At 41.7% G+C, this 26,138-nt stretch overlaps 1 protein-coding gene and 1 pseudogene across 1 annotated transcript in view; both read right to left on the bottom strand.

Moving 5' to 3' along the window:
* gmds (GDP-mannose 4,6-dehydratase) overlaps window positions 1-26,138 on the bottom strand; it is a 148,015-nt gene that overhangs the window by 33,440 nt on the left and 88,437 nt on the right. The window contains exons 8-9 of the mRNA XM_041039782.1: window positions 900-1,018; window positions 159-255 (exon numbers count right to left, since the gene is read on the bottom strand). Coding sequence (XP_040895716.1) covers window positions 159-255; window positions 900-1,018 — 216 coding nt within the window. The remainder of the gene's footprint in view (window positions 1-158; window positions 256-899; window positions 1,019-26,138) is intronic.
* Window positions 10,656-10,774, bottom strand: LOC121183975 (annotated as a pseudogene).

Genomic DNA, 26,138 nt, shown 5'->3' with positions numbered 1-26,138 from the left:
AATCTGATAACGTAAAGGTTTGAATAATATTAATTCATTCAATTCATAATTTACAGAGAGCAGTGAAACCAAATTCAGGCCAGTGTATTATTCAAGCAAAGGTATACATCATACACATACACACACAAAAACAGACACCTGACAGACACCTGACTTACCACTTCAGTGGGACGGAAGTATTTAGGGTCCACCTTCACGTGTACCACCCCTGTCTCCTGGCAGCGGCCAACCTCCTTCTCATCCTTTCCCTCCCACCTGGAAACAAACGAATCTTAACGCGGGGGAACCTTTTCCTGCAGCTGTTCAAAGACTCAGCTGTCCATTGCTCCGTCTCCCTGATTATTTCTTGTGTGGTTTGTTTCTTTAAGGTCTCAATGCAGACAAAACATGTCACCTGCCTTTTTTTTTTTTTTACCTGATTCAAACACAACAGGCATTGGGAACAGTCTCACCCACACACACACCTTCATCAACATGTCTGAGACTTCCTGGACACAACAGGGAGGTGAATGAGAGGTGAGATAGAGGACGGGGACTCAGATGTGGCACTGAATGAGTGACAGGAGTTTTCCCAATGAGTTTCCATAATATATGTGCATTTTTTTGACATTATATATTCAAAATAATATCAGTTCCCCTACAGGCTGCATCAGTGCTGGATTTTAAAACTCATTTTTAATTTGAATTAGTTGTTTTTTCTGTGGCTTTGTTATATCAGTTCTTCTCACTATAGTGAACACACAATTCATCTAATACATTTTCTGGAATTATTGGAATACAGAATTCTGCTGCCTGTCTCATACAGTCCAATAGTGCTAGAAAATTAACAGAACATTAATGGAAATGCATAACTGAAAAGAGCTTCTTGAGTGTGTGTCTGTGTGTGTCTGTGTACTCACACAATAGTTTTCCCCACATGTTTGAAGGCCTTCTCTACAAACTCCCTCACACTGTGCACCTCCCCCGTCGCTATGACGAAATCCTCTGGCTCCTCCTGTCGCAGCATCAGCCACATCGCCTGAAAGAGACGGACACAGAGACAGAGAGGTTAAACCGCTGAGAGATCATAAAGACAGCGTGGCGCTTCACACTGGACACTGCCCAACTCGATCCTGATAGACAGGAAGTGAACCTGTGACCTCGGAGCGGGGCATTCGCCTGTACCTCTGTCCTGACGTCACCGCGAAGGCTCATGGGACGCATACTGTGGGAAAGGAGGACAGAGCACTCCCACAGGCCCAGTGCGCTGCTGGCACACACAAAAGCGCACACGTGGCCGTGAATGGACATGCACATGTGCACGCAAACAGTTTTGCAGAAAACTGACGACGCAATAAGTCAGAGGAAAAGTTAACAGCAAAATCAAGGAGATGATTACCTTCAAGAAATAAAACTACGACATCCTCCAACTTCCTGACTTGTGTTCACTATTTCTAACTACACAGTGCAGGCAGCATTATTATTAGCCTATATACCCCAGTGAAAGCTGATAGTCTGGGTCCCTTAATGGACCCAGCACTATATTAAACAGCCAGCGAGGCCGTCTGTGCGTGGTCCCATAATATTTATTGTGAACCAGAGCCAGCAGGTCAGAGCTGCTGACCCCTGCCACATCCAGCCTGATTAGAGGAGACCCGCCAGGGACAGAGACAGACAGAAAGACAGACAGACAAACAGAGAAAAGTTAACACTAGCACATGAATTGACAAGTGAAATGAGCGAGGAAAACAGAGACAGAACATCCAAGAAAGGGAGAAATGGTAAAACAGGAAATAGTGACTTAATTAGATGAAGAGCTGAAATGTGACAGGTGCTTACAGAAGTTCAGGTGAACATCTGATAAACATAAACATCATTCACTACTTGCAGAATGAAGCTTCAGCCACAATGTTGGGCACTAGCTCTGTTCACTTATATTGTAAACACTATACACGCTCTCTGATACGTCCATAACCAGCCAGGTAGTACTGGCCGACCCTAGTGGCATCACAAGCGTTATCCCACACGTATGTCCAGTCACACACGGTTTAAAAACTGTGAGCTCTCTACAGCAGAGCAGAGCTGGAATCCAGACAGGACAGCAGGAAGGTGGAGAGTTGGCTTCCTCTGTGTCTCCTCAGGTGACTTTAACACTCTGCCTGTCTCGCTCTCTGAGGAACACATCAGCACACTTTATTTGCTCTACTTGGATTCGTATTGACAGGAGTGCGCCTGTGTGTGTGAGAGTTTTTTGTGTGTCCGTGTGTTCCAGCCAGCCCCATCAATATGTTTTATGTGGTAAATTTGGACAAAGCAGAAGCTGGCTGTCTCACTCTGCACATTTAGCAGATCCCGTGTTCCCTCTGCAATACTACTCACAGGATTCACAGACTCGCACAGGAAAAAGCCTGAAAACCTAAATTCCCAGTAGCAGCTCCTAGAAGATTCAAAGTTAGTAAATTACACCCCACAAAACAAAAGCACATGATGGAAAAACCCTCTTGACGATCTTTCTATTCACTTTAGAGCACAAATGGGCTCAGTAAATTTCATAGCATTCATCATTGGTGGAGGGGGGGAACTGATATCTTCTCACTGAGCTCTGGACAAAACACTGATGGATCAAGCAATTGTTTTTTTTGTTTAGCTGCAAAAAAGAAACAACAAATCAGCTGATCTCTCCTCAAAAGATGAATGTTTGTGGTGACACTGTTGTGTACAAAAGCAGTCTATGTACCAATCACCTTCTCAAACACACACTCACACACTTGCCGTCCTATCTCAGGATCGTTCAGGGTCACCTGACTGCTCAAGGCTGATGGCTCCCCTGAGGCTGACCTCTGACCTCTCACCCTCCGGCCCCTGATGAACAAACCAGATTCTCACTCTGCTACACAAGCCAATATCGGCACCTCCACGTATGACTGACAGTGGAACAGACCAGTGAAGGCCTGTTCATTTTTCCACAACCAGAGCTCCATCAGAGCCTGTGCTTCCAACGGTTTCCACATTTTGTGCTTTTTTAATTGAAAGGAAAATTAAATTATCTCACAAAACTACATTTGTCTGTCTGTCTGTCAATCTGCTGTTTAAGAAATAAGAATATAGGTCTGTAATAAACTATAAATGAATATCTATCTAAAGACATCGCCATATGCTCGGAAAAAATATAATGGCCTTTTTTTTTCTTTTACTATTTTTTAAATTAAATTAAAACTATTAATAAACTAAATAATTTCTCAATAATCTAAATGATAATTAGTTGCAGTTCACATATTGCACAATAATGTTGAAAATTAAAAAAAAAAAAAAAAAAAGATAAAAATGAAATTGAAAAACAAGATACACTCTGGATTTGGCCTGAGAATTTAATCAGAAGTGAATTCACATTCTGCCATTTCAAAATAATTCAGTCCCAGCTTCTTCAATTAATTATCACAGGACACAGAGAAATATCACCAACACTGACTGGTTGATTATTTGAACTTGTAATGAAGCAGACTCTTTTCCTTTTTCCTGCGGACCACACTGATGAATGTGTAGCCTGTAGTAAACTGGATGGCTGCGATGATGGGATTTGGGAACGTTAGCTTGGCTTCTCTTGCAGCCAGAGAAAATGTTTACAACAGGAGCTGAGTGATATGGCCTCTGCTGATTTTTGACCAGGGAATGTAATAAATAATACGATGTGTATTTTCTACTCATTGTAATGGGGATAAAACTCACTGAATCCATGGGAGACTGCGGTTTATTCTTCTGAGCTCGCTCAGCGATAACAGTTAAGGGCAGAGCACAGGCTTCAGTGTGAGTATTCCCATGTTTAACTACTCCATCTTTTTCTGAAACTCCTTTACATCACCCCACCCTCCTTTCCCTTCCTCCTTTTACCTTTTGCCCCCTTTCCCCTTCTCTCTTTTCTCTTCTACCACCCCTCCTCCCTCCCTCGGTCTCTCTGAGCATTTCTCTGCTTCATTAGCGATCTGATAAACAGCTCAGAGGTTCAGCCCTTCACACTGAACCCGCACCTTCCTGTTCACATGGCCACAGGATGACCCCCATCACACACTCCACACTCGACTCCGGCTCAAAGACAGATACCGACCCCTGCAACCACCCCGAACCCCTTCACCTGAATTATATTCTGACACACACAAGGGGAAACGTGGCGACCAAAGTTCAAATGCTGTGTTTTGGTCAGAGACTGCAGAAAAACATGGATGTACAGTGTCTGTGTCATCGCACATTTCTGATGAGAATGTTTTGAAATCTGTTTTCTGGTTCTCGACTCCACCTTTGTCAGAAATTTCTAAGACAGACAAGGGACTTATAAGCCAAATTTGCTAAACACAGAGCATTGCTCATCTTTTATATCTCAAATGGACAACAGCAAAAAAATATTTAATATATTAATTAGTGTAGAAAATGGAGAGTAAAAAAATAGAGCCTTTAACGGCAGTTTTTAAATGAATTAACTGATGACAGCACTAATTTCTAGAGAACATCATGGTGGCTGCCCCTTCTCTTTTTCCTGAAAGCGTATTATATTTAATTCTTTCCATATGCCCCTGTCAGATAGAGAACAGATAGAGCACAACCAGAGCTACTAGGCTGCGGGAAAATCCCTGATACAAACCAAAGGCAACATGCTGACTCAGAATACTCCTGTATAGGTCACCAAGTGCACTCGCAGCACTGCAAAACATATGCTTCTCAAGTCCTAACCTCTCACTAATTCTTACTAAACTGAATGAAACAAGAGCTAACTTTATCAATCCCTGTAGATCAGTGTGTCCTACATGCTGTTAGAGAACAGCATCTCCATGGCTGGTAGGGAATAAGCGCTCAAAGCAAACATTTCAGCAAGGTGGATGTTTTCTGACATAAGCAAAAAAAAAAAAAAAAAAAAGAAAGCTGAAACGTCTAAAACATTTTTTTGAGAAAAATAACAAACCAAAGTGCAAACCACAGCTTAAGTGATGACTTATCTAGACCTCCCTCCTCTGTAGCCAGCTGACCTCTCCATCCTCCCTTCTCCCCCTCTGCGTCTCACCTCCCTACCAGTATCCCAGCCCGTTGTGGCCCCACGGTCCTCCGTCTCTAGCTGCTTGACTACAGCTGACATGTGGAATGGCTCACCGTAAACACTTAATGGAGCTGCTATTATGGCTGCAGAAAACCATCAGCCCCAATCACGGCCTCCTAATGCCACTAACCCTGCAAATCTGAGAGCACACAGGTATCCACATATGGGCAAGTACGCAAGCATACATGCAAACATATGACAAAGCCACAAACCACAAATGCACCTATATGCAAGGCTTCATTCAAATTCCTGCGCAAACAAAAACAGAGCTTTAAGTTAAACACAGTGAATTTCAAACAAACTACGTACAGTATAGCATAAATGGACTGGCTGCCTTTAATTTTCTAATCGCTTAAAACCACCTGAGTCTGTGTGAATCATTGCGGCTTTGCCAACAGACAGTGCATTCCTTCAGATCTAACATCAGGCCCTGACAGAAGAGAGTTTCAGAGAAGCTGCAGCTTCCAGTCTTCCCCACTACAGAGCTCGACCAGAGCTGGCTTTTCCAGATCATTTGTAGCTTAAGAGGTTCTCAGCTCTGTTCCACAACATGCTTGCACAGCTGCCAGACAAGAATGTTAAAGCCTGAAAAATAAGAAGAGAAGTGTTCTTATTTTGGCGTGGGCCAGAGGGAAAGGCTTGAATCGGAGCAGAGGCAGCTCCAGCCTGCCTGCCGTGCCTCATTCCACTGATAATAAGATTAATGACCTGCACTTGCAGCTATGATACAAGACCTTCACGTGGATGTTCAGGGACACGTGCGTTAATGCGTACGGCGCAGAGCGACGTCACAGCTCAGCTCAAACATGGTCTCGATCACGTACGTCATAAGTTGGTGTTATCAGCTGGTCTTTTCGGACCCACATCCATCAAGCCCACTACTTCCCGGATACGCTGGCAATCATCTGCAGCCATCTTGTACGGAGATTAGGCAAATAGTATTGAAATTACGACTGCAGAATGACCTAGGCCCCCAGGGCTGATGCCAGAGGCCAGATAACCTCTTACGACTGTAGATGTTTACATATGACTATATTTAACTTCAAATTAATCTTATTTCTCATTATATACAACTTTATTTGCATCACGACGACTCAGAGAATGACAAGGACCACGGGGGACTTCCTCTCTGTTCTCCAGCACAGATCTCAACTCCCATTTCAGTTTTTAAAACTTTGCCAACGGCTGAATGCCAACCTTATCCTCACACAACTACCAACAAATACTTAGTACTTGTTATGTTACTGCCTTTTGTATAATTTTGTACTCTATGTCCAGAGCACAGTGGACAGCATAAGGCAAGGTGTCAAAAACTCAGCTTTTTAAATAAAGCACAAGTGTGAACGAGGCAAAATGCCAGAAATCCAAGAAATTAAAAAATAAATGAATAAATAAATCAACAACCTGTCTTCTGTCTACTTGTCATTAGACATCATGAAAGTAAATACAGTCGATCACACAGTGCAGATGCCATCGTTAACGTGTATATGTATTTCTGTTATGACACAACTTTATGTCATAATTGCTTTGGTTTATTCTAAAATTTGAAACTCAAAGTTTCCTGATTTATATCAGGAGATGTGAATTTTTTTTTTTTAGTGGAAATCGATGAAAAAGTGCTTCAAATGTGAAATACTTTATTTATGTAATATATCCAGAGTTTACCAGTCAGGTGCAAAGGCAGTAATAGCAACTTGTTTACTTCTGCCTACAACCCAGGTTCATCTATACTGATTGAGTCTCACAACAGTAAAATATGTCAATGACAACACTTGTACTGTGCCTGGATGCACTGAAACACTAATAAATGTTCATGCAGGGTAACTTATCCTTGGATGAACACCTTGAACTGTGAATTGTTGCTTTCAAAAATGTACTACCTAAAATCCTTAACACGTTGCAAGTGTAAGGCATAGTTTAAACTGCTGCAGTGAACAGCTCTGTAGGAGGAAACAGAGCTGAGCTGCCCTTGGCAGTGAATCGATCGTCATCAGCTCTGTTTTTTCTCTCTGCGGCATCGCCTCTTTAAGGGATATTAAAACACAAAGACAAACTATATAAACTATATATACTATAAATCTATAATTTTTTTTTCAAATTTGGCCTCTATTTGTTTGTTGAGAATATACAACTGCACTGTGTGTTTGCAGGACATTGTCATTTGTGTTTGCATACTTTGCCATTTAAGCCAACCGGCCTCTTAGAGCGTAGAGGAGGGATGAACGCTCTCTATATCACACAGACAGTTTACATTCACAGCCGTTTGACAAGTGGGTATGTTTGTCACAGGAGTGAACAGAGAGTGTATGAAGTTGCATGCATGTGAGTGACTGACAACACACTCTGTGTGTGTGTGTGTGTGTGTGTGTGTGTGTGTGTGTGTGTGTGTGTGTGTGTGTGTGTGTGTGTGTGTGTGTGTGTGTGTGTGTGTGTGTGTGTGTGTGTGTGTGTGTGTGTGTGTGTATGTGTGTGTGTGTTAAACAGCATTCCATAACAGTGCAGGATAATCCCAAACACCGGATTAGAGCAGAACAGACACGTCTGACAGCTTCCTGTGAAACTCAGCACTCAAAGGATCCTTTTGTTCTTTTAGTGTCCATGCTGTGATACACATAACACACATCTTTTCATACACACACGCGCACATACCCACACACCACACAGATCCCCTCAGGGCTCTGACAGAGTGCCTGTAACTCTATCAATATGCAAAGTGGCATCTCATAAACAAGGTAATTTGAGTCCCCTCTGCCTCTCTAAACAGTGTCTCACATAGCAATGCCACAGCGCAGTCAACACAACACTGACACACAATCCAAATCAGTATAAACATTTTGACACAGTAGAGTGGGTGGCACAGGGAGGAGGCCTTATAGTCCACAAAAATGTGATTCAAAGATTTTAGAACAAATTACACCACAGACACTGCAAATGAATCCTAAAAGCAGGGTTAGGGTTAGGTTAGGGTTATCATAAAGGCTACTGCTGAATGATAAAACCTGTGTTGAAGCACAAATACCCCAAACTACTGATACCAAGCACTACTTATTTTTGTCCAAGTCAAGACATGTACAAAAGAATCAAATACATGCCTCTAATACTTCTTGACAAAATAAATATTTGGGGCTAAACTTTTCGAGATAACAAAGAAGCTGATTTCAAAGGATGGATGACGTCCTTAAAATAACAGCAAGCTTTAAGTCTTTTGATTTTAAGACTATTTTATGTGATTATGCTGCATGAAGCAGAATTTCCTTTGACATCAGTTTGCATACTGGTCTCTGGCGATCGCCCTTAACAACATAACATCACAAAAAATATGTTTCTCAAATTGGGCCAGCAGGGACATCCAGTCTGAGGCTCAGTGACTAAGTCCTGCCACCCATTATAAACCAGTACAGATAAACCAGCTGGTAAAAAATAACATTTAAATGAATCTCAGTTTAGCACAATGAAGGCCTGCAAGCCTTTCTACAGGCAGCCAGAGGGACCAGATATCAAGTTGGAAAGCAGATTAAAACCACTGAAATGGAGACTGGTGGGCTAACATTCCACGAGTTCCTGAGTAGAAAAGTTTTCAACAAATGAGTTTTCCTTTCCAACATATTTTATGTGACTTTACTCAGTTATGTTTCACCACCATCTCTCTGCTCGTATAAGGGCTGAGCTTTTTTGTTTCTGTGTCTGCCTGCATCCCACAATCCCTTATGTTCTCGTAGTGAGTCAGTAAAGGGCAGGGGTGGATTTGGCACGACCACAAACCAGACCAGGGCAAACCAAATTGGGTTGAACCAGGACAGGCCAAGTAAGGCCAAACATATCAGTTCCAAGTCATATCAGTCCAAACACTACTTTCCAGCTCTTTTCTGCGTAAATGCAACTAAGAACCTCAATCATTCAATTTAGCTCTACATTCACATACACATACTGACACACACACACACACACAGCGCCACATGCTAGTAGGAACAGCTAACTTTCCCAGGCTCCACCTCAGGGAGCACACATCATCCAAATGGCTGCTATGGAGCTGTGATTTTTAGCAGAAGGTTTTTTTTATTTTCTTTTTACCAAACCCTCTATTTTTAGAGATGGCTGAAATTATGAAACCCCCCTCCCCTTCACCCTGCCCCCACGCACACACGCGCACACACACACACACACACACACACACACACACTCTTCATTCCCCTCTTCCTCCTCCTCCTCAATCCCCCTGACCCTCCTTTCCTCTCCTCTGTGCTGTTGTGTTTTGACCAAAAAAGTCAGAGACTGCAGCGTTTTTCCTCGTCCGACACAGACTGTCTGAATTTCGAGCTGAAGACAGACATGGCTATATTTACAGTCTGACTTCACCCCGAGCGCACACACACACACACACACATACACACACATGCACATAGACACATGCACTCGCTGCTGTAACATGGTCAGGATGACGCAGAGATGACCGCACCTCAGCGTTGGCTGTTTCACTCACTGACCATATTCTGGTGGCTGACCCACACAGAAGTGGTCAACCTCAGAGGATGCTCTGTGACAGATGACAGCCTGTTTACCCCGAAGAGGTCACAAGGTCTGAGAGATCAGGGAGATTTCATTCAATCACAGTGAGTCCAGAACATTTCACGCACACAGCGTTGCTTCTGGTGGGTTTTAAAACACAACTGTGTCCAAGGGAAAGAAAACTTAACACGCATTATACATAAACATTTTAACAACAAGTTACCCAAGGATAAACTGTACTGTATTTAAGGCTCCTTATTTTTATTCATTTATTCATTTTTTACTGATCAAACCTAGATTTTTTTTTTTTAATGGAACAGATCAATCAATTTCCACATGAATTTTATGTCTGCCTGCAAAGTTGTTATATTTCCATGCATTTCTTGCAAGCAGGTGTTGACTGCCACAATTTACAGTAAACAATGTCTGTTTGTGACAGTAACAGCCAAGAAACTTTAGGTTGATGCTGAAATGCTGAAAAAAATGTGAGAAAATGCAAATGAGTTGTTTATTATGCATGAAAAATGTGCCTATAAAGTACAGAACACAAAAAGGTCGAATGAATATTTCAACATTTTGGGAAATCCTTTGCTTTCTGTCAAAGAGTTAGTTGAGAAGGTCGATACCAGTCTCATATCTTAGTCTCTCATATAACTTCTCTGGTCTGACCAGCCAGAGTAACGGAAGATGCCTGTGTACAGAATGTGCCCAGAGGCTTTAGGAGATCATACATAATGAGAATTATACCCATCCATCCATTTTCTACACCGTTTGAGCCATCAGGGTCACAGGGGAGCTGGAGCCTATCAGCCAGCTGACTAGGGGCGAGAGGAGGGGTACACCCTGGACTGGTCGCCAATAAATCGCAGGGCTGACACACAAAGACAGACAACACGCACATACTCACACCTAGGAGCAATGTAGAGTAGCCAATTAACCTAATGTGCATGTTTTTTGGGATTGTGGGAGGAAGCCGGAGTACCCGGAGAAAACCCACTAACTCCACACAGAAGAGCCCAGACCGGGGTTCGAACCTGGAACCCTCTTGCTGTGAGGCTAACCACTGCACCACCGTGCAGCCCCTAAAGGCTTACAGCACCTGGTATTCCCAGGCAGTCTCCCATCCAAGCACTAAGCAGTCCCTACGCTGCTTAGCTTCCGAGATCAGACAAGATCAAGGGTGCTCAGGGTGGTATGGCCGTAAGCGAGAATTATACCCACAGCCAGAAACAGCCGATTTTATTGCAGCCAGAAGGAAGGTTTTTTTTTTTCATTCTGATGACACCTGTAAGCATGACAGGCTTGTTTTAGGGATTAGTAAAATATCTAGAATTACCACCCTGCGGTTGTGTGTCTCCACCAACCGGTTAAGTTGCAGGAAATATGGTCACAATCTCACCTTCTGTTCCTCAGTTATGGCGTTGAGTATTGGCCAGAGAAATGTTTTTGCAGAACATTATGACATCAAAGTGAAGTTGACCTTTGACCCTTTGGATAAATATAATGGTCTGACCTCATCATTTTATCCCAATAGACCTTTGTGTGAACTTTTGTCATAATTAGTAATTACATAATTACTTCTTGATTTATGGCCAAAAACATGTTTTGTGAGGTCACAGTGACCTTTGACCACTAGAATCTTATCAGTTCCTCCTTGATTCCAAGTGAACGTTTGTGTCAAATTTGAATGGACAACCCGAAAACATAATGCCTTCAGCCATGCCTGTCACCGGCGCGGAGGCATAAGGACAAAGGATGCTCTCTGCTATCTGTCAACAGCAGAAAATCTCTCTTCCTTTGAACATTCACAACTGTAACAACTGTTCATTGTTTACACAAAAAGTAAGCGGAGCTAGCCAAACTGCTACAGCCTTTGAACTCTTGATATGTAACAGGATTAAGTAAGAATGAAACTGTGTTTTCAGTCTGACAAGATAAATAATATAACAACAGAGTAAAAACCGGTGTTGACTTAGATACTGCTTTTTGTTTCTTTATTAGCGTGTGCAGCGGACAGAGGGAGAGCTGATTGTGGTACAAATACTTTTCTGCAATATATCGATGACATCTTTGATAAAAAGCAATCGCTGTGTCATTTCTATGGATCATTTCTTAAATTTCAGTGGGTGTTTTCATCTTGTCATCTTTGCTTTCAACACTGTTCCACTGTTCTTCTCAAAACAAACCATTGTTTGCTACGTTCATGACACCACAGCATCTTACAGACCAAAGAAACCCGCAGACATTTAAAGTCTGATGAAGCAAAAGACCGTTGTGAAGGAAAAGGAGATTCCTTCGCCCACCTCAAACTGATAGACATACCTTCAATCAGGCCTGCACCCATTCATTTGACATTATCAGTGTGTTTGTACATCTAAACATAGCCACATGCATGGGGAAGTCCACACACACACACTTGAACTTGACTGTGACCTCTGGCTGCATGAACAGTTAGTCCTCAGTAAACAATCTTTCCATGTTTTCACCAGAGGGAGGGAGGGGGTCCCACAAAGACTGTCATTCACTATTTAAGCCTAAAACGCACGCTGAAAAACTACATTGTCCGTGCATGCACACACATACATACACCCATCACCACACACACACACACAGACACACACAGGTTGGGCCCTGCTCCATATAATGTGGACAGAGCAGCTGATTCTTGGAGCTCAGGCGATAGCGTCATTTTTACACCGTGAGAACATGAGAAACACATTTCTCAAAGGAGCTCTCTCATTTGGTGTGGGTGCGTTGCCATTTTTTGGGGGGAGGAAAGGGGGAGCAGGAACACACACAAATATCCACAGACACCGCTGAAGTCATGTTAAATATAGCAGCTAAATGCTTATCTGTCATAGCTGGGGTATGAATAGACAGTGACGGGGGCTAAAGAGGATGTGAAAGGTGTTTAAAATAGTCTCTTCAGATTTTCTGGACTTTATTTAACATACTGTAACCCAGTATCATGAATACACACACCCAGGGACGCACAGTCATATGTACACGCACACACATCCTCAGCTGTCAGAGAGAGGGTATCAATAGCAGAGGAGCGAGTGATGCTCAGCCAGAAAAGCACTTTATTTATTTTGCCCTCTTTGAAAAGGCAGGAAGAAAAACAAACATCAGCAGGGGAAGGAGTGAACGCTGCCTCTCGACTTAACGGACCAACTGACTGTTTAGATTTACTTATATATCTCTCACCATACACCACAAACTGCCTGCATAATGTCATGTAACAGCACTTACTTCCTAGAGAGGGAAAACTCTGCAGAGAGATGGAGTATGTGCGGCGGTCGGAAAAAACATTTCCAAGGCGGATGGTGATCTGCTGATCTGCTGCTGTTTTCTATTCTGTCATTCTAAATGGAATAGCTTTGGGTTTTGGATTCCTGCTCAGACAAAACAAATTATCTGAAATTTTTTTGTATTATTTATTGATATTTAATAGAACAGAACAAAAATAACTGCTAATTGCTGGCCTAGTTTCTACCGATGCCGCTGTCATTACCATTTGAGATGGTTATTTTTCATTGAATGCACTCTGAGCACAAAATGTATTTGTTGTGTTGTATATGTCATTTTTGTATTTTGTATTTTTTATTTCCATCTTCCTAAAGAAGTGAGAGGGAAATTAATTTGTATTTAGGCTTGTTTTTTTGTCATTTTCCTCAACAGGGAGGACAGTATCCCCTCTCACTCCCCACTCAAGACCAGTCTCAAGTCCATAGTATGTGTGAAACGCACACAACAAGATAAACAACGCAGGAAGGATATTTTGCGTGTTATCAGTGATAGTGTAATGGGATTGGCTGCGACAACAAGTCCTGATAGCAGGAGACAGATACAGTTTGTGTGGGGGTTGTAATATTTTTAGTCTTTCCACGAAATCTGAAAACAGATAACGGCATGGGAAACTGGACTCAGACAGACCAGATGAATAGATGAGCGAGGTTTGTTTGTTTGTTTGTAGTGGAACAAAAGGGAAGAAAGCAAAGAGAGAGGAGTCAGAGATTCGATGGAAGATGTCCTCTGTCTTTAAGCGAGAAAGCAGAAGCAGGAAGAGGGTAAGGGGGCGGCGAGCAAACTGTACGGGTGTCAATCCAAGCTGTCTTTGTGAATTGAATTTCCAGACTTCCTCAACAGGTTGAGCTTGAACCCTGACTCAGACGCGCACGACCCCTGACCTCAAGGCTGAAACTAGGAGCAGCACTGCTAGAGGGAGACTCCGTTTACACAGTAAACTGGCCTGAACGCAGATCGTGCTCATAAACGCTCCACTGCCTTTCGTCTGTCACTCAGAGCACCGCCTGCTTTCTTCCTCACAGTTGTACAGTATGTGTATACGTGTGTGTATGTCTCTGCTGGGCTCAGTCTCTCTGCTCTGAATATGTTTCCAGCCACAGTGATCTCATATGAGATGCTATCAGCCTGTTTACCATTTCTCTGTTCCCCTGCGGCCACCACAGCGCTTACAAATTGGACAATCAAGAGCAGGTGTGTGTGTATGAAATACAAATGTGTGTGTGTGTGTGTGTGTGTGTGTGTGTGTGTGTGTGTGTGTGTGTGTGTGTGTGTGTGTGAATGACTTCAACAGCCCAGTTTCACTTTTTATGGAACTATATCCTCTTCCTTTCTCCTTCCTCCCCAATTCGCCACTGCAGGTGGAAGAGTAAATCCTCCCCTGGTGAAAAGCAGGGTGCAGATAGACGCTCAGCCTGTAAACTTTAATTTAACGGTATGTTAAGAAAACTTAGTGTATTTATGGAAGTGCAGGGGCCATGGCCACACCGGGGGCGGGGACCGTGGTTGAAACAAGGGCCATTGATCAGGCAGCCTAAGCCATTGTTAAGTCTGGATCACTACGTCTGTCATGGAAAAGGTCTGTTCAAGTGTCCCAGTGACACTGAAGCAACGACATTAAATTCAGCCCTTAATGATTTTTTATTTTTAAAACCTGTGTTTTTCAGCGACCGTTGCCTAAAGTTGATCACATTTTATTTTATTAATCTGGGATTTTTACAAAATCAGTGTTCTGTTTGATGAGTTGTTGGCCTTATCTTCATGAAGTGAGACAACACTGATAAAGTACTGGGTGACAGAGAGGGAGAGGCGCAGGTCGGTGGGATGTTCAGGGTCTTTGGGGAGAGCTGGGAAACTGCATGTTCATCATTTTCACAAAACATGAAATGGGCACAACATAATATTTTAAAAACAGATAAAATCCCCTTCCATCCTCTTTATCTCTCTTTAGAGTGGCTGTTGATTCATTAACGTTATCTGACCGCTGCAGCAGGAGCGAAGGGAGCCATGGAACGCACACAAACACAAATACACACTCGCTGTTTCCTGAAACACACGGGCACACACTACGTTTCCTGTGGGAATTTAGCTCCAACTCAGTTATCTGCTTTCACCTGCTGCCACAGCCTCATCCTCTAGCTTCTATCACACCATTTACACACCGTTCTCTAAAACAGAAATCCCAGAGACTGAGTTACAGAGATGGAACAATGAAAGAGGGATACAAGGCAGTGAAATGAAGTGATAGAGCATTAAGCGAAGAGAAGAAATAAGCAGGTGGGGAGAGAGAGAGAGAAAAGACAGGTTTGTGAACGATAAGATGAGTGAGCCATACCTGGAGGATGAGAAACACTTGATTTGAGGAAGTAATATCAAGTTTAACCGTAACAAAACTGACACACACAGTGGTTCAGTTATGGTCTAACTCCAGATTTAATCATGCATACAACCGTTACAGTTCTGGACAGATGATGATTGAGAGTAAACACACACCTGTTGACTTTGGCAGGGATTCTGATTTTAGTTTTAGTCATTTACATAATTCAAAGAATTTCTTTTCTTGTAAATAATATTTTAGTTCTGAAACACAACATAACCGTTTTATTGGAATTTACCTGACAAGACATTTTAAGAAAGCTTTAGCTTTGGTCTTCAAATTTAATTCAATTTATTTTCATATTTATCTAATATATCTCCATATCTATAATCTATATATCTACATAATGCTGACCTTTTGGTTCATCAAATCAAAAATGAGATTATCTTTTGTTTCTCAATCATATCAATGATTTCATATTAAAAGTAATTCTTTTTAAGGCGGTAACATTAACATTACAGTTAAAAAGGAACTTGCAGTCACAAATAAATCAGTCAGTAGATTGACAGAATTACCTCCCCTACATTACCATAGGCTGTATTTAATCTGCACGGCGACATTCCAGGCTGCATAAAGCTCTCCTTTGACTGGGCGACAGGCAAAGTGTGACCACATATTGTTTCTACTTTTTCTACCAACTGCTGTGGCTGGAAAATCGGCACTGACGCCAAACTGAAAGAGGATATTTGTGTTAAGTCAAATTTCACCCTGTGCCACGAACGTGTCTCAAACTGAGGAGTTTAATGTTGCCTGACAAGCAAGCAAACCATGCAAACATTAAACTGGAATCTTTTAATAGGGAGCTTGACTGGGTGACCCTTTGACCAGATGATCTGCATTTTAATTGGATGACAGTTAAATAACGTCTGTGTGGTTATATTTTCACCGGAGGGGTTTCTCGTTACAATAGTCGTAGAGCAGTCATTTCATTTTCCATTATGGTTTTTCATTTCATAACTTTGTCATTTTTTTCTTTCAGTAAAATAAAAGTTGTTGCATCTTTTTATTGTCTTAAAAAACTCCCTCTTCAATCTCAGATTACCATCAACTTCATATTGCTTGTCAAAAAAAAAAGTACTGTTAAAATCTGCAGTAACAAAAGGCAAAACATGCAACAAAACACACGCAAACACAGATAAGGTTAAGGCCTTCAGGCATCGCTGCACCATCAGGAGCACACAGCTTAATAAACAAAACTCCACTACCTCATACAGTTCATCATGCACACACACACACAAGTTTGCTAGTGTTATCAGCAGGGAGGCCAGATCAGATGAGAGCGGTGTCCCTGTTGACACTGAGCTGATAACATCAGGATATTAACACATAAACTCAGGGCCAAATGACACTGAAAAGGACACACACACACACACATACTCTCAGCCCATCAGAGGTGTGTGTTTTTAAAATGTTCCTGTAATGTGTCCAGTGTGTAAGATAAGACAGGACTAGTGTAAACAGTAGAGTGTGTGTGTGTGTAGGTGTGTGTGTGTGTGTATGTACTGAATGTAGTGCCTCCACATGTCGAGCATAGGAAACAGATGCCTCACCCCTGGCTATGAGAGAGGGACAGAGAGCGGGGGAGAGACAGAGAGAGAGAGAGATTTTGTGTTTGTAGTGGAGCTTTTCAGGAGTGACTCTGCAGTTCTGTGGCCGTTGTTCCACATTGTTCCACATTGTTCCACATCCAGACACCCAGAGGGGTACACAAGCAGCGGTGAAGTTTGGCCATTTTCATGCTGACCTTTGAAAATTCTTCACATATGGCAATCTGGCCGTCAAAGGTTCTCGAGAGAGGTTCTCACAGCCTGAACTTTTAGCCCTATGAAATACATAGGGAGAGTTAAAATGGTACAGTAGCTGTGCAGAGTAAACTCATAACAGCTACAGCTGACAGAGAGGACCTCCTGTGTGACCCACATGTTTGATTGTTTTAGGTCGTCTCCAGCACTGTCAGCTTCCTGCTGGTGGCACCAGGATACAAACATAACACTAAATCATGAGTGTAAGTTTTCCTAAATGAAACTGTTCTTTTTTTTCAGCTTCTGACACAGAGGTGTAAATTCAACTCCACTCCTACTACGTCAATAAAGGTGAATAAAATATGAGAAACTTCAATATGATTCATTGCAATTTATCAGAATCACATGACACAGCCCCCAAAATGACAACCACCATAACATCGCTCTGGCACGCGCTCAACCACAACTATGACTTAATTATAATTAAATATAATTTAACATAATCCCATTGAACGTATTTAGGGTGAGCTGTAGAGAAATATTCACATGAACTTGATTCATCAACAGCACGGTCCCCTTTAACACCAGGGACGCTTTAGGCCCATGTTCTCAGCCAAAGGTGGTCCAGCACAGCACTGACCAGGAATGTCTTTTTTCCTGTTCACTGGGAATGTACATAAAAATATATCCATCTGTCTTTTCTCTCCCTACCTCCTCTTTCCCTCATCCATCCACCACACTCTCTCCCTCTCTGTTTTCTTCACTCAAGTCTTCCCTCATCCTACATGTTCCTTCCCACCGTCTCTGCCCTCCTCCCGCCAAACTAAATGGATCCATCCCAACGATGGTGCCTGAGGGTGCACTAACTCTGCCCTTACACTCCTGCTCCAACCCTTCCTGTGGAGCTGCAGTGGGAGTCACTACAGGAAGTCTTCATCTCAGAGGACAGCCCTCTTCCTCCTGAGAAAGAGGGATGAAGTTGAGGGCTGAGAGTGAAAGAAGTACAGTGTTAGACTGGTAAACACTGTGATGTAAGGTTTAACTCCAAAGCTGTGCATCAGTTCTGTTTCTGAGTGCTGAAACTTTTTTCTATTATTATTTATTTCTACAATATCAGTGCTTTGTAAAGATGGCGTGGTTAAGGTTTTGCTGAGAGAGAAAATAATTGTTGGCCTATGAGAGGACATGAATGTCCATCACCTGCATGAAATCCATTGCTACGACTATTCTTTGCCTCACTACAGAAAAAGGCCACTAAGTCCAGCACTGGCGCTGAACGCTGGCAGTGGACGTACATATGCGCTGCAGAGTCTTTTAACATGACTGTAACTCACATGGATGCTGGGCTGGTGTTTTAATGAGTAAGAATAATTGTGTGGCCAGAGGATAGACCAGCTGCTAATCTCTGTTAGAAGAGAAGCTCCTGCTGGAGCGTGGTAAAGGTCAAACTTTTAAAAACAGACTCAAACTTTTAAAAAGCCTGATTTTAAATTCAGTGTAACACAGTCAAACGAAAGGTGAGCTGCCGGGCAGTGAAAAGGTGGGTGGCCATGTGTTTGATGCATGCGGGTATGTGTATACTACTAAATTTTATCCAGAAACCTCATTGTTCCCTCATCACGGTCGAGTACAACCTCTGTCAGACTCTCTGTAATGCTGCATAAATCAGTGGAACCACTTAATAGTTCATCTGCTGCTGCTGGCCGAAGGCCTTGGCATCTACAGCCATGAATTTCCAGCATTTCAGCTGTATGAGCACGCATAAACATTCTGAGTAATGAAAACGTGCACCTGCACACACACACACACACACACACACACACTGCACGTCATCGTCACCAACACACACACACACATTAAAAAGTACTGTAGACCAAACTATAAAGTCATTCCAGCAGTGCAGTAAGACAGGGTTAAATAATTCATCTCTGCAACCAGCCTCTGAACAATAGAGGCAGTGTGATCTGAGGTATGTACTATGAAAAAAAAAAAAACCTGTCATTCTCATTCACTTTCTCTTTCCCAAACATAAAACACACACACTCTTTCGGTCTCCACACCACACGTTATTCGGCAAAAAACCTCAAAACACAGAAAACTACATCCACACACAAACTGGAACACTCCTAACTATGGACGCAAACAAGCTCAGAAATTCACAAGAAACAAAAGCACTTTCTGTATGCGAGCGACAGTTGGCAGGGAGCACGATACAGAACAAACGACAGGAGTGTTTTGAATTTCCCCCAGGCACACTCACTGAGACTTACTGGGAAATATTTTCCTTCCTATCACACACACAATTGCCTGAGGGTGTTTCCCTGAATCTAAATATTCAAAGAATCCTTTGTTTTGATAAGATAACAGTTTAGACTCAGAGGGAGGCAGCAGCTTGAGTGAGGCACTAATGCAACAACAACAATAGCTCTTTATGTATCAGTAAACTGTGATAAAAGGCTCTCTCATCGTCTGTAAGTGTTGTACTGACTTTATTATATACAAAGGCAAGCAAGAAAACACCAAGCTTATTATTCCTCAGTTTGCCTTTTTTTTTTTCTACTGTAAATCTCCCTTGACAACAACTTTTTCATTGCAACCTATAACTAGCACTTGCAGCCTCCATTACCTTTGCCATCAGGATCATGCTGTCATGTAAAGTCTACTCTCACAAAACCTGACGGATGTTGGACTGATGTTGGACTGATGTCAAAGCTGCTGGTATGCTTCCGCAATAAAACCAGCAAACATTTCTTCTAATCCTCATATGATAGAAGGCAGTGGACGATATTTTTAAAACAATTTTGAGCTCGATCTGCCATTTCAAAGAGGAATGGGGGCTATAATACCAAAACTTAAGTCTTAATAGCATTTTGTGACTTTACTTGATGCTGATAAAACAATATCATTACTGTTTAAAACGGCATCTCTCATTGAAGGGGACACACACAAACTGTGGGTTTACTTTAGAAATATGAGCAACTATTAAGCCTTTATTTGGTAGTGATTTATGCAAACGCCAAGACCCAAACAGATGACGTGGTAGTTGAACTAGAGGGATATTCCCAAGGGAGGAGAGACAGAGGAAGATAAATACAGAACGGACCGGTGACATAAAGACTTTTGACAGCTCCCCCTAGAAACAGAAATTAGTTTTCCTTTCCTTATGATATACTATTTAAAATGTGCAATGTTTTTTTTTCAGTTGTTAATACTAATTCCATACCGTAATAATACTATGTCACAAATAAACTTTAGCATTTACTTCAATATAATAACTAATCAACATTTCATGCATTCAATATTATTCAATAATTCAATTTAATCAAATAACTATGTGTGACGTGAAAGTTGTTGCTCTGATAAACTCAGATGGAATTATCTATAGACTCTGCAGTTCCCCTCAGCTCTGCGGGGAATTTTAGTGTCTTTTAGTTCATTGTTTTGTTTTTCCAACAACTTTCAACAGCTGCCATAAACCCTGTTACAGGTCATAAGTAAGCAGTTGTTTTCAGGGAAAAGACTGATAATCCCACTGTACTCTCACTGACTGTCACCAAATGCCAGAGAGCTGGTTAGTGTCTTGCTGGTGAATGTGGCATCTCGCAGCTAAAGAGATATTTTTCTCAGGAGATAAAAACCGAGATAAAAGGAGAAGAATAAATACTGGACTCAAATCTGTGGCCCCGGCCAGAATCACAGCTTTGAGTGAATGTTAGTTTTGCAAAATGTTTGCCATATCAACTTTATACGGCGGTAATATGTCAGTGTTGTGTTTATAGCTGGTTGCACTGCCACCACGTGGCCAAAAAAAAAAATAATAGAAATTTAAGCAAAAGTACAGCTCAGTATTATCAGACAACCTTAGTGTAGTTTTCTCAGTGTCATATTGTCATACATAAGCCATAACTGAATGCTGTGGCTATATAAAATGTTGATCTGCAAATGTAGTACATAATATACAGTATAATAGTTCCCTAATGAAAATGCTTGAGTAACTGTACTGAAACACTGCAAATGCACTTAGTCATTTATGGTTAGGTTACAGACTTTGTACAACCTGATTTGGCAATGTATTTCACTTCCATAACACCATCTTCTAACTTTTTTTTTTTTAAATAAAGTTGAAGAAGGGGACAGATGGAGGAAGAATGGAGGAGCAAAGATGCAGATCTGAATGGGGTTAACCTTGAGTGGACCTTGCGGGTGGGTGGTATAGAACCAGACTGGCTTCTTTACATACTTGAGTTAAAACCTCGTTAAAAGCCAATTAGGCAAAATAATAATCCACGCCAAATTAAACAGAAACTCACAATCTGCAGCTCTGCCTTCTACCAAAATAAAAATGAAAGGAGATCATTTTGAACAAAGGAAATATGATCTCAAGTAACATTTTTTTTTTTTCCTCAGCATGTATGTGTCTGTGTGTCTGAGCAGAGAGGCTGGTTCCCAGGCTTGTGGACCACCGGAGTGAGCGGGTCGAGCTCAGAGGCAGTAAAAGCCCCAGGCACTGTCAACGAGAGTCCAGAACTGGATCAGGTCCTCTTTCAGTGGGACAGTTTATGTGACGAACACTAGGGGCCATGTGTGGAATTTAAGGGAGGCTAATTGTTGGAGTTCCAGCAGCTTCAACGAATAAAGCAAGTGGCCATTAAAGCACATGGTAGTGATTAGGCCACGGTGATATGCATCTACACTATGTTTCTCTGTCTTTCCCTTGCTAAAATGCACACCCACAAAGCTATTTTAAAAAACGAAAAGGAAAAAGATGCAAAACAGGCATCTAAAGATAAGCATCTGATAAGCACACACAGCCAAGAACTGAGAAACACCTGCGGTAATGACATCATACAGGTGTGGTGACAGCTAACAGCTAAATGCATGGTTGTCTTCATGCTAAAAGGTTCTGATAAACAATTTTCCGTGCCTGAATCAACACTGATGGTTGCCTTATGTACACGCAACCGCACAAAGACCCTATGGCTGGAACAATTATTCAGCATGATTGACAATGTCAGCAGCAAATTATTGAATAATATCTTGGTCGTTGATTCTACAGCTGGATTGGCAGAGAATCATCTCAACTTACTGTAAACATACACAGCGACAGCTTTAACGCTCATTGCTGGGATCACTTCAGATGCAGTATTTCTCAATGACATGTCGAAACACAACATTAATATCTGGAGCTTTCAGCATGTTCAACAGAACAGTGGCATCTGAAGCTTATGTTTACTTGAATGCAGAAGCAAAAGCCATAACAACTGCTTCAGTTTCTATCCTGATACACCGGATCAAAAGTCCAGGATTTCGTCGGATGATTCAAAACAAATAAGCTGATGATAATAATTTTAGACACAGGTTTTACACAACATGGTAGTGAAGTATTATGTTGTACTATAGAATATTGCTATATAGTAGTTTCTTTCAAATCTATAGAATGTAACCAAGAAAATGAGGAAAACAAAAAGCAGAAATGTCAATGTGTTTGTGTTTTGTATTTAAATTAGTTTGGATTATAAAACTACAACATGACAAACAAGTTCAGTGTTGCTCCTGCCATAGTTGTGACATGGGACAGTGCACAGCCAGGGCAGCTCTTTGCATTCAGAAATAGATGCTGATCATTTGTGCGTGACAGCGTCTTTGAAGTTTTAATACAAATGTGCGTCAGACTCTGAGCTGTTACAGGTTTAGCCTGATAATCTCTAAATATTCATTGCTGTTTTTGTTTGTTACAACTGTTGCTATTCAGTCAAAACACTGCAGCCAAAGAGTTCTGATCATAATCTCTTCATTTTTTTTTTTAGCAACAAAACTTTACTGAATTACCTCTCCTTATTTTTTTTTTCATGATGTATGAAGTTTGTTAGGTTCCTTTTTTGTGTAAATTCCATTCTTCTCATACACAGACATACATACATAGTTCCACACCATTTTGGCCCTCATAGCTGTTTGCTAACTTTACACTTAACGTTTACATTACACACCTGCAGCTGCTTCACAGTAAAAGCCTTCTGGCTCTAACAATAATCACTACATTGCTGCAAACCTTCAGCTTGACTTTGGAAATAGTAAAAGCTGATGTTTTATGCCATGTATTTCTTATATACACAGTCATATGCAGTAGTTGTACTTTTGAAGGTCCAAATTGTTGAGGTACAAAAGTGACAAACAAGAGAGAGAGAGTAGGCCTGATGTACTGGACATTTGTCAGTGACGGAGGATCTGTACTGTAAAAGGATCAATATATATTTATCTGTATAACTGCAGTATAAATTTAAAATAGATGCATTTGTGGTGGGATATCTACAGTGGCTTCCATATCCGCTGAACATCTCATCTCACCACTGATATATGGTGTACAATACTCTGCTGCTGCTGCTGCTGCTGCTACACAAACACACATTCCTGGCCACAATTCCTGTCCTCAAATCCAGATGTAGACCCTAAAACAACCTCAAGCAACACAACCCACCCCTGTGACACACACAAAAATACTTACACAAGTGAAAACACCACAACCTGCTTGTTCATTAAAGAAGGGATCAACACTAACAGGCTAAACCAGTACCATGTGGCGCACAGGGAGCCTCCCTGCCCTCTGCTCTTCAATATAGTGGGATGAACATCAGAAAGGATGGGCTGACGAGATACATATGTCTAGCACTACATTACCACATGTGGGTGTACAGCAGCAATCTCTTTAGGTCAAGGATCTCAGATTTTTCAGCTTGAGATCCAAATTATGTCTAAACAGTGAAACCCTGGAAGCAAGATTTATTAAAGCGTACAGGTCTTCCATCAAATATAGACATTCCGGCCTCTAAGAATAGCCTATACTTAGGAATTATTAAGTTACTTCAAATTTAATGTCTTTGTTATAGAAGTCTAAGCTAACTTAACTGATACATGTGCTGCCATAAGGCCTTAAACCCACCGAGATCCACAGGTACTGCAGTTTAGTCTACGTGGCTAGAATTTTAAGCAGACATTATTGCTGTGTAGGCACTCGAGCCGTTCCTCCTTGGAATGTCTTTGTCTGTTTCCAGAGGGAAACCGTATCCCCGGTATTCCTGCCTCTGTTAGGCCATCGCAGAACGCCAGAGAGAAAGTGAGCCCAGCCTGCCCAGCACATACCTCCGGCCTCCCTCTTATTGGAAAACTGGGATAGTGCACACGGAGGAAATGCCTGGCATATTCCCAGAACAAAAGGAGACATCGGGGGCAAAGAGGAAAATATATTAAGTTAAAATTAAAGACATTTTTGTCATATTCAATCCGCAAAGTCAGAAATCAGAATCAGATGAGGTTATCCAGGCGGCAGAAACAAGAGGAGCTGGGTGATACTTTCAGCCTGGTTTGGATACAGCTCTAAGCGGTTCAGACACATATGTGAGTGTGTGTGTGTGTAAGTTTTGAAGTGTGTTGTGACTTGTGAGTGGTGTAGACATTAAGTGGCTGACATTAGATCCAGTCTTTGCGGGCTGGTCCACTCGCGTGCCTCCTGATACAAGTGTGTGTGTGTGTGTGTGTGTGTAGTTGTGCACGCGTACACGAGTGCTTTCCAGAGCGTGCACCTGTGTCATATAAATCCGCCATGAGCTTGCTCCCGTAGCAGCGCTACATTTCCAATAACAGTCACAGAGAGAGCTGGAGGCGAGGGGTGGAGAGATGGCTACTGTACATTGCTGTAATAGAGCACAGCTGTGTGTGCATGAGTGTGTGTGCTGTATGCACGTGTGTTAAGATCATCAGAGAGGTTCCACAGACGAGCGTGTTTCTGAGGGAGGGAGAAGCTTGGCAAGCTGCTTGTAAATTTAAGAAATTGGCTTTTGATTGCATTTGGCCGCAGCTGAAACAAAGCAAATCACTTTTTGATGGGAAACAAAAAAAAAAAAAAAAAAAACTAAAGATGTTTTACTATCAGCCTGTCTTTATCTGTCATAAAGTATAGTCTACCTCTCTATCTGTCCAAGCAACCCCTCTGTATCTCCTATAAAATTTCATTACTACAAAATTTCTTTGCCAAATAATTCAATTTTAGAGAAAATAAAATTGAATCTTGGAATATTCACTGGCAGTGTTCTTTTCCAAAGGAGGAAATGTGACATTCTTATACTTTGGTGTACTGAAAAAACATTATTAAACTTATTGCCACATGTTGAGTCTGTACTGACTTTTTAAATATTTAGCCATGACCTCAGCCTTTTACTAAACACGATCAAGTGCATTGAGATGTCTACACATAACTATAAAACCAGAAATCGTTTGAGATTTTTATTGTGGGGTTCTTTTGTTTCACGTCTTTTAACACAAACTTTGAGGAGTATAAAGATGTTTTTTTCTCTAAAAAAAAAAAAAAAAAAGCAAAAGAAGCCAAACTTTGCAGTCACTAAATGCTGTCACACATGAACCCCCATTAAAATGGTCCAAAAATGGAAAATTGTGATTAAATTTGAAAACTTGCCAGCTTTCAGTCCATGACAGGTCTCAGTGTTCTGTGTAATAAATGTACTTTATTCAGTAACAAAACAAATGCTGAGCTTCATTACCTAGACCTTCTACTTACAGCCAGGCCTAGTGGATAATGTAGGAAAAGAATTAAGGTATTGACTGAATGTTTTACAGATAAGCTCAGTCTAAGCATTTTGCTTTCACATTTAATATAAATATTTCAGCAATGTGTTGATATTAATGCCAATTAGCTGTATATAAACAGAAAGACATATAAAGAAAGAAAACAAAGATAAAGAGCAAAGAAAAGAGAACAGGAACAGAGACAGAGTATGAGAGAGAGTACAGAAAATGCTCGCCATCACAACCTAGCAGCAGCCTGTGTGAGGGCCCAGGATGCCTCTCTGTGTTTTAAGTCTGTGGTTTCACTCCGGAGTTCTTCTTCTCTCCTGGGAAATAAAAACATTCTTGTTTTTCCTCCAAATGAGCGTTCTGGGGGCAGCCAGATGTGCAGGAGGGGAGGAGGAGGAGGCTGCTCTCCTCCCAGACTAAACTGAGGGGCTGGGCGAAGGGACCTCCAACACCAACTCCTCTCCTCCAGGAGAAGCAGCCCGCAACCTCGCCTTTAACCTCTGACCCCTCACCCCTGACTGCTCAGAGCTCAGAGAATGTAAACAGCCAATCACCACAT

This window comes from Toxotes jaculatrix, chromosome 6, assembly GCF_017976425.1.
Source record: "Toxotes jaculatrix isolate fToxJac2 chromosome 6, fToxJac2.pri, whole genome shotgun sequence".
Lineage (NCBI taxonomy): Eukaryota > Metazoa > Chordata > Actinopteri > Toxotidae > Toxotes > Toxotes jaculatrix.
The sequence above is the reverse complement of the archived record's forward strand: the minus strand, read 5'-3'. Positions and strand labels throughout refer to the sequence as shown.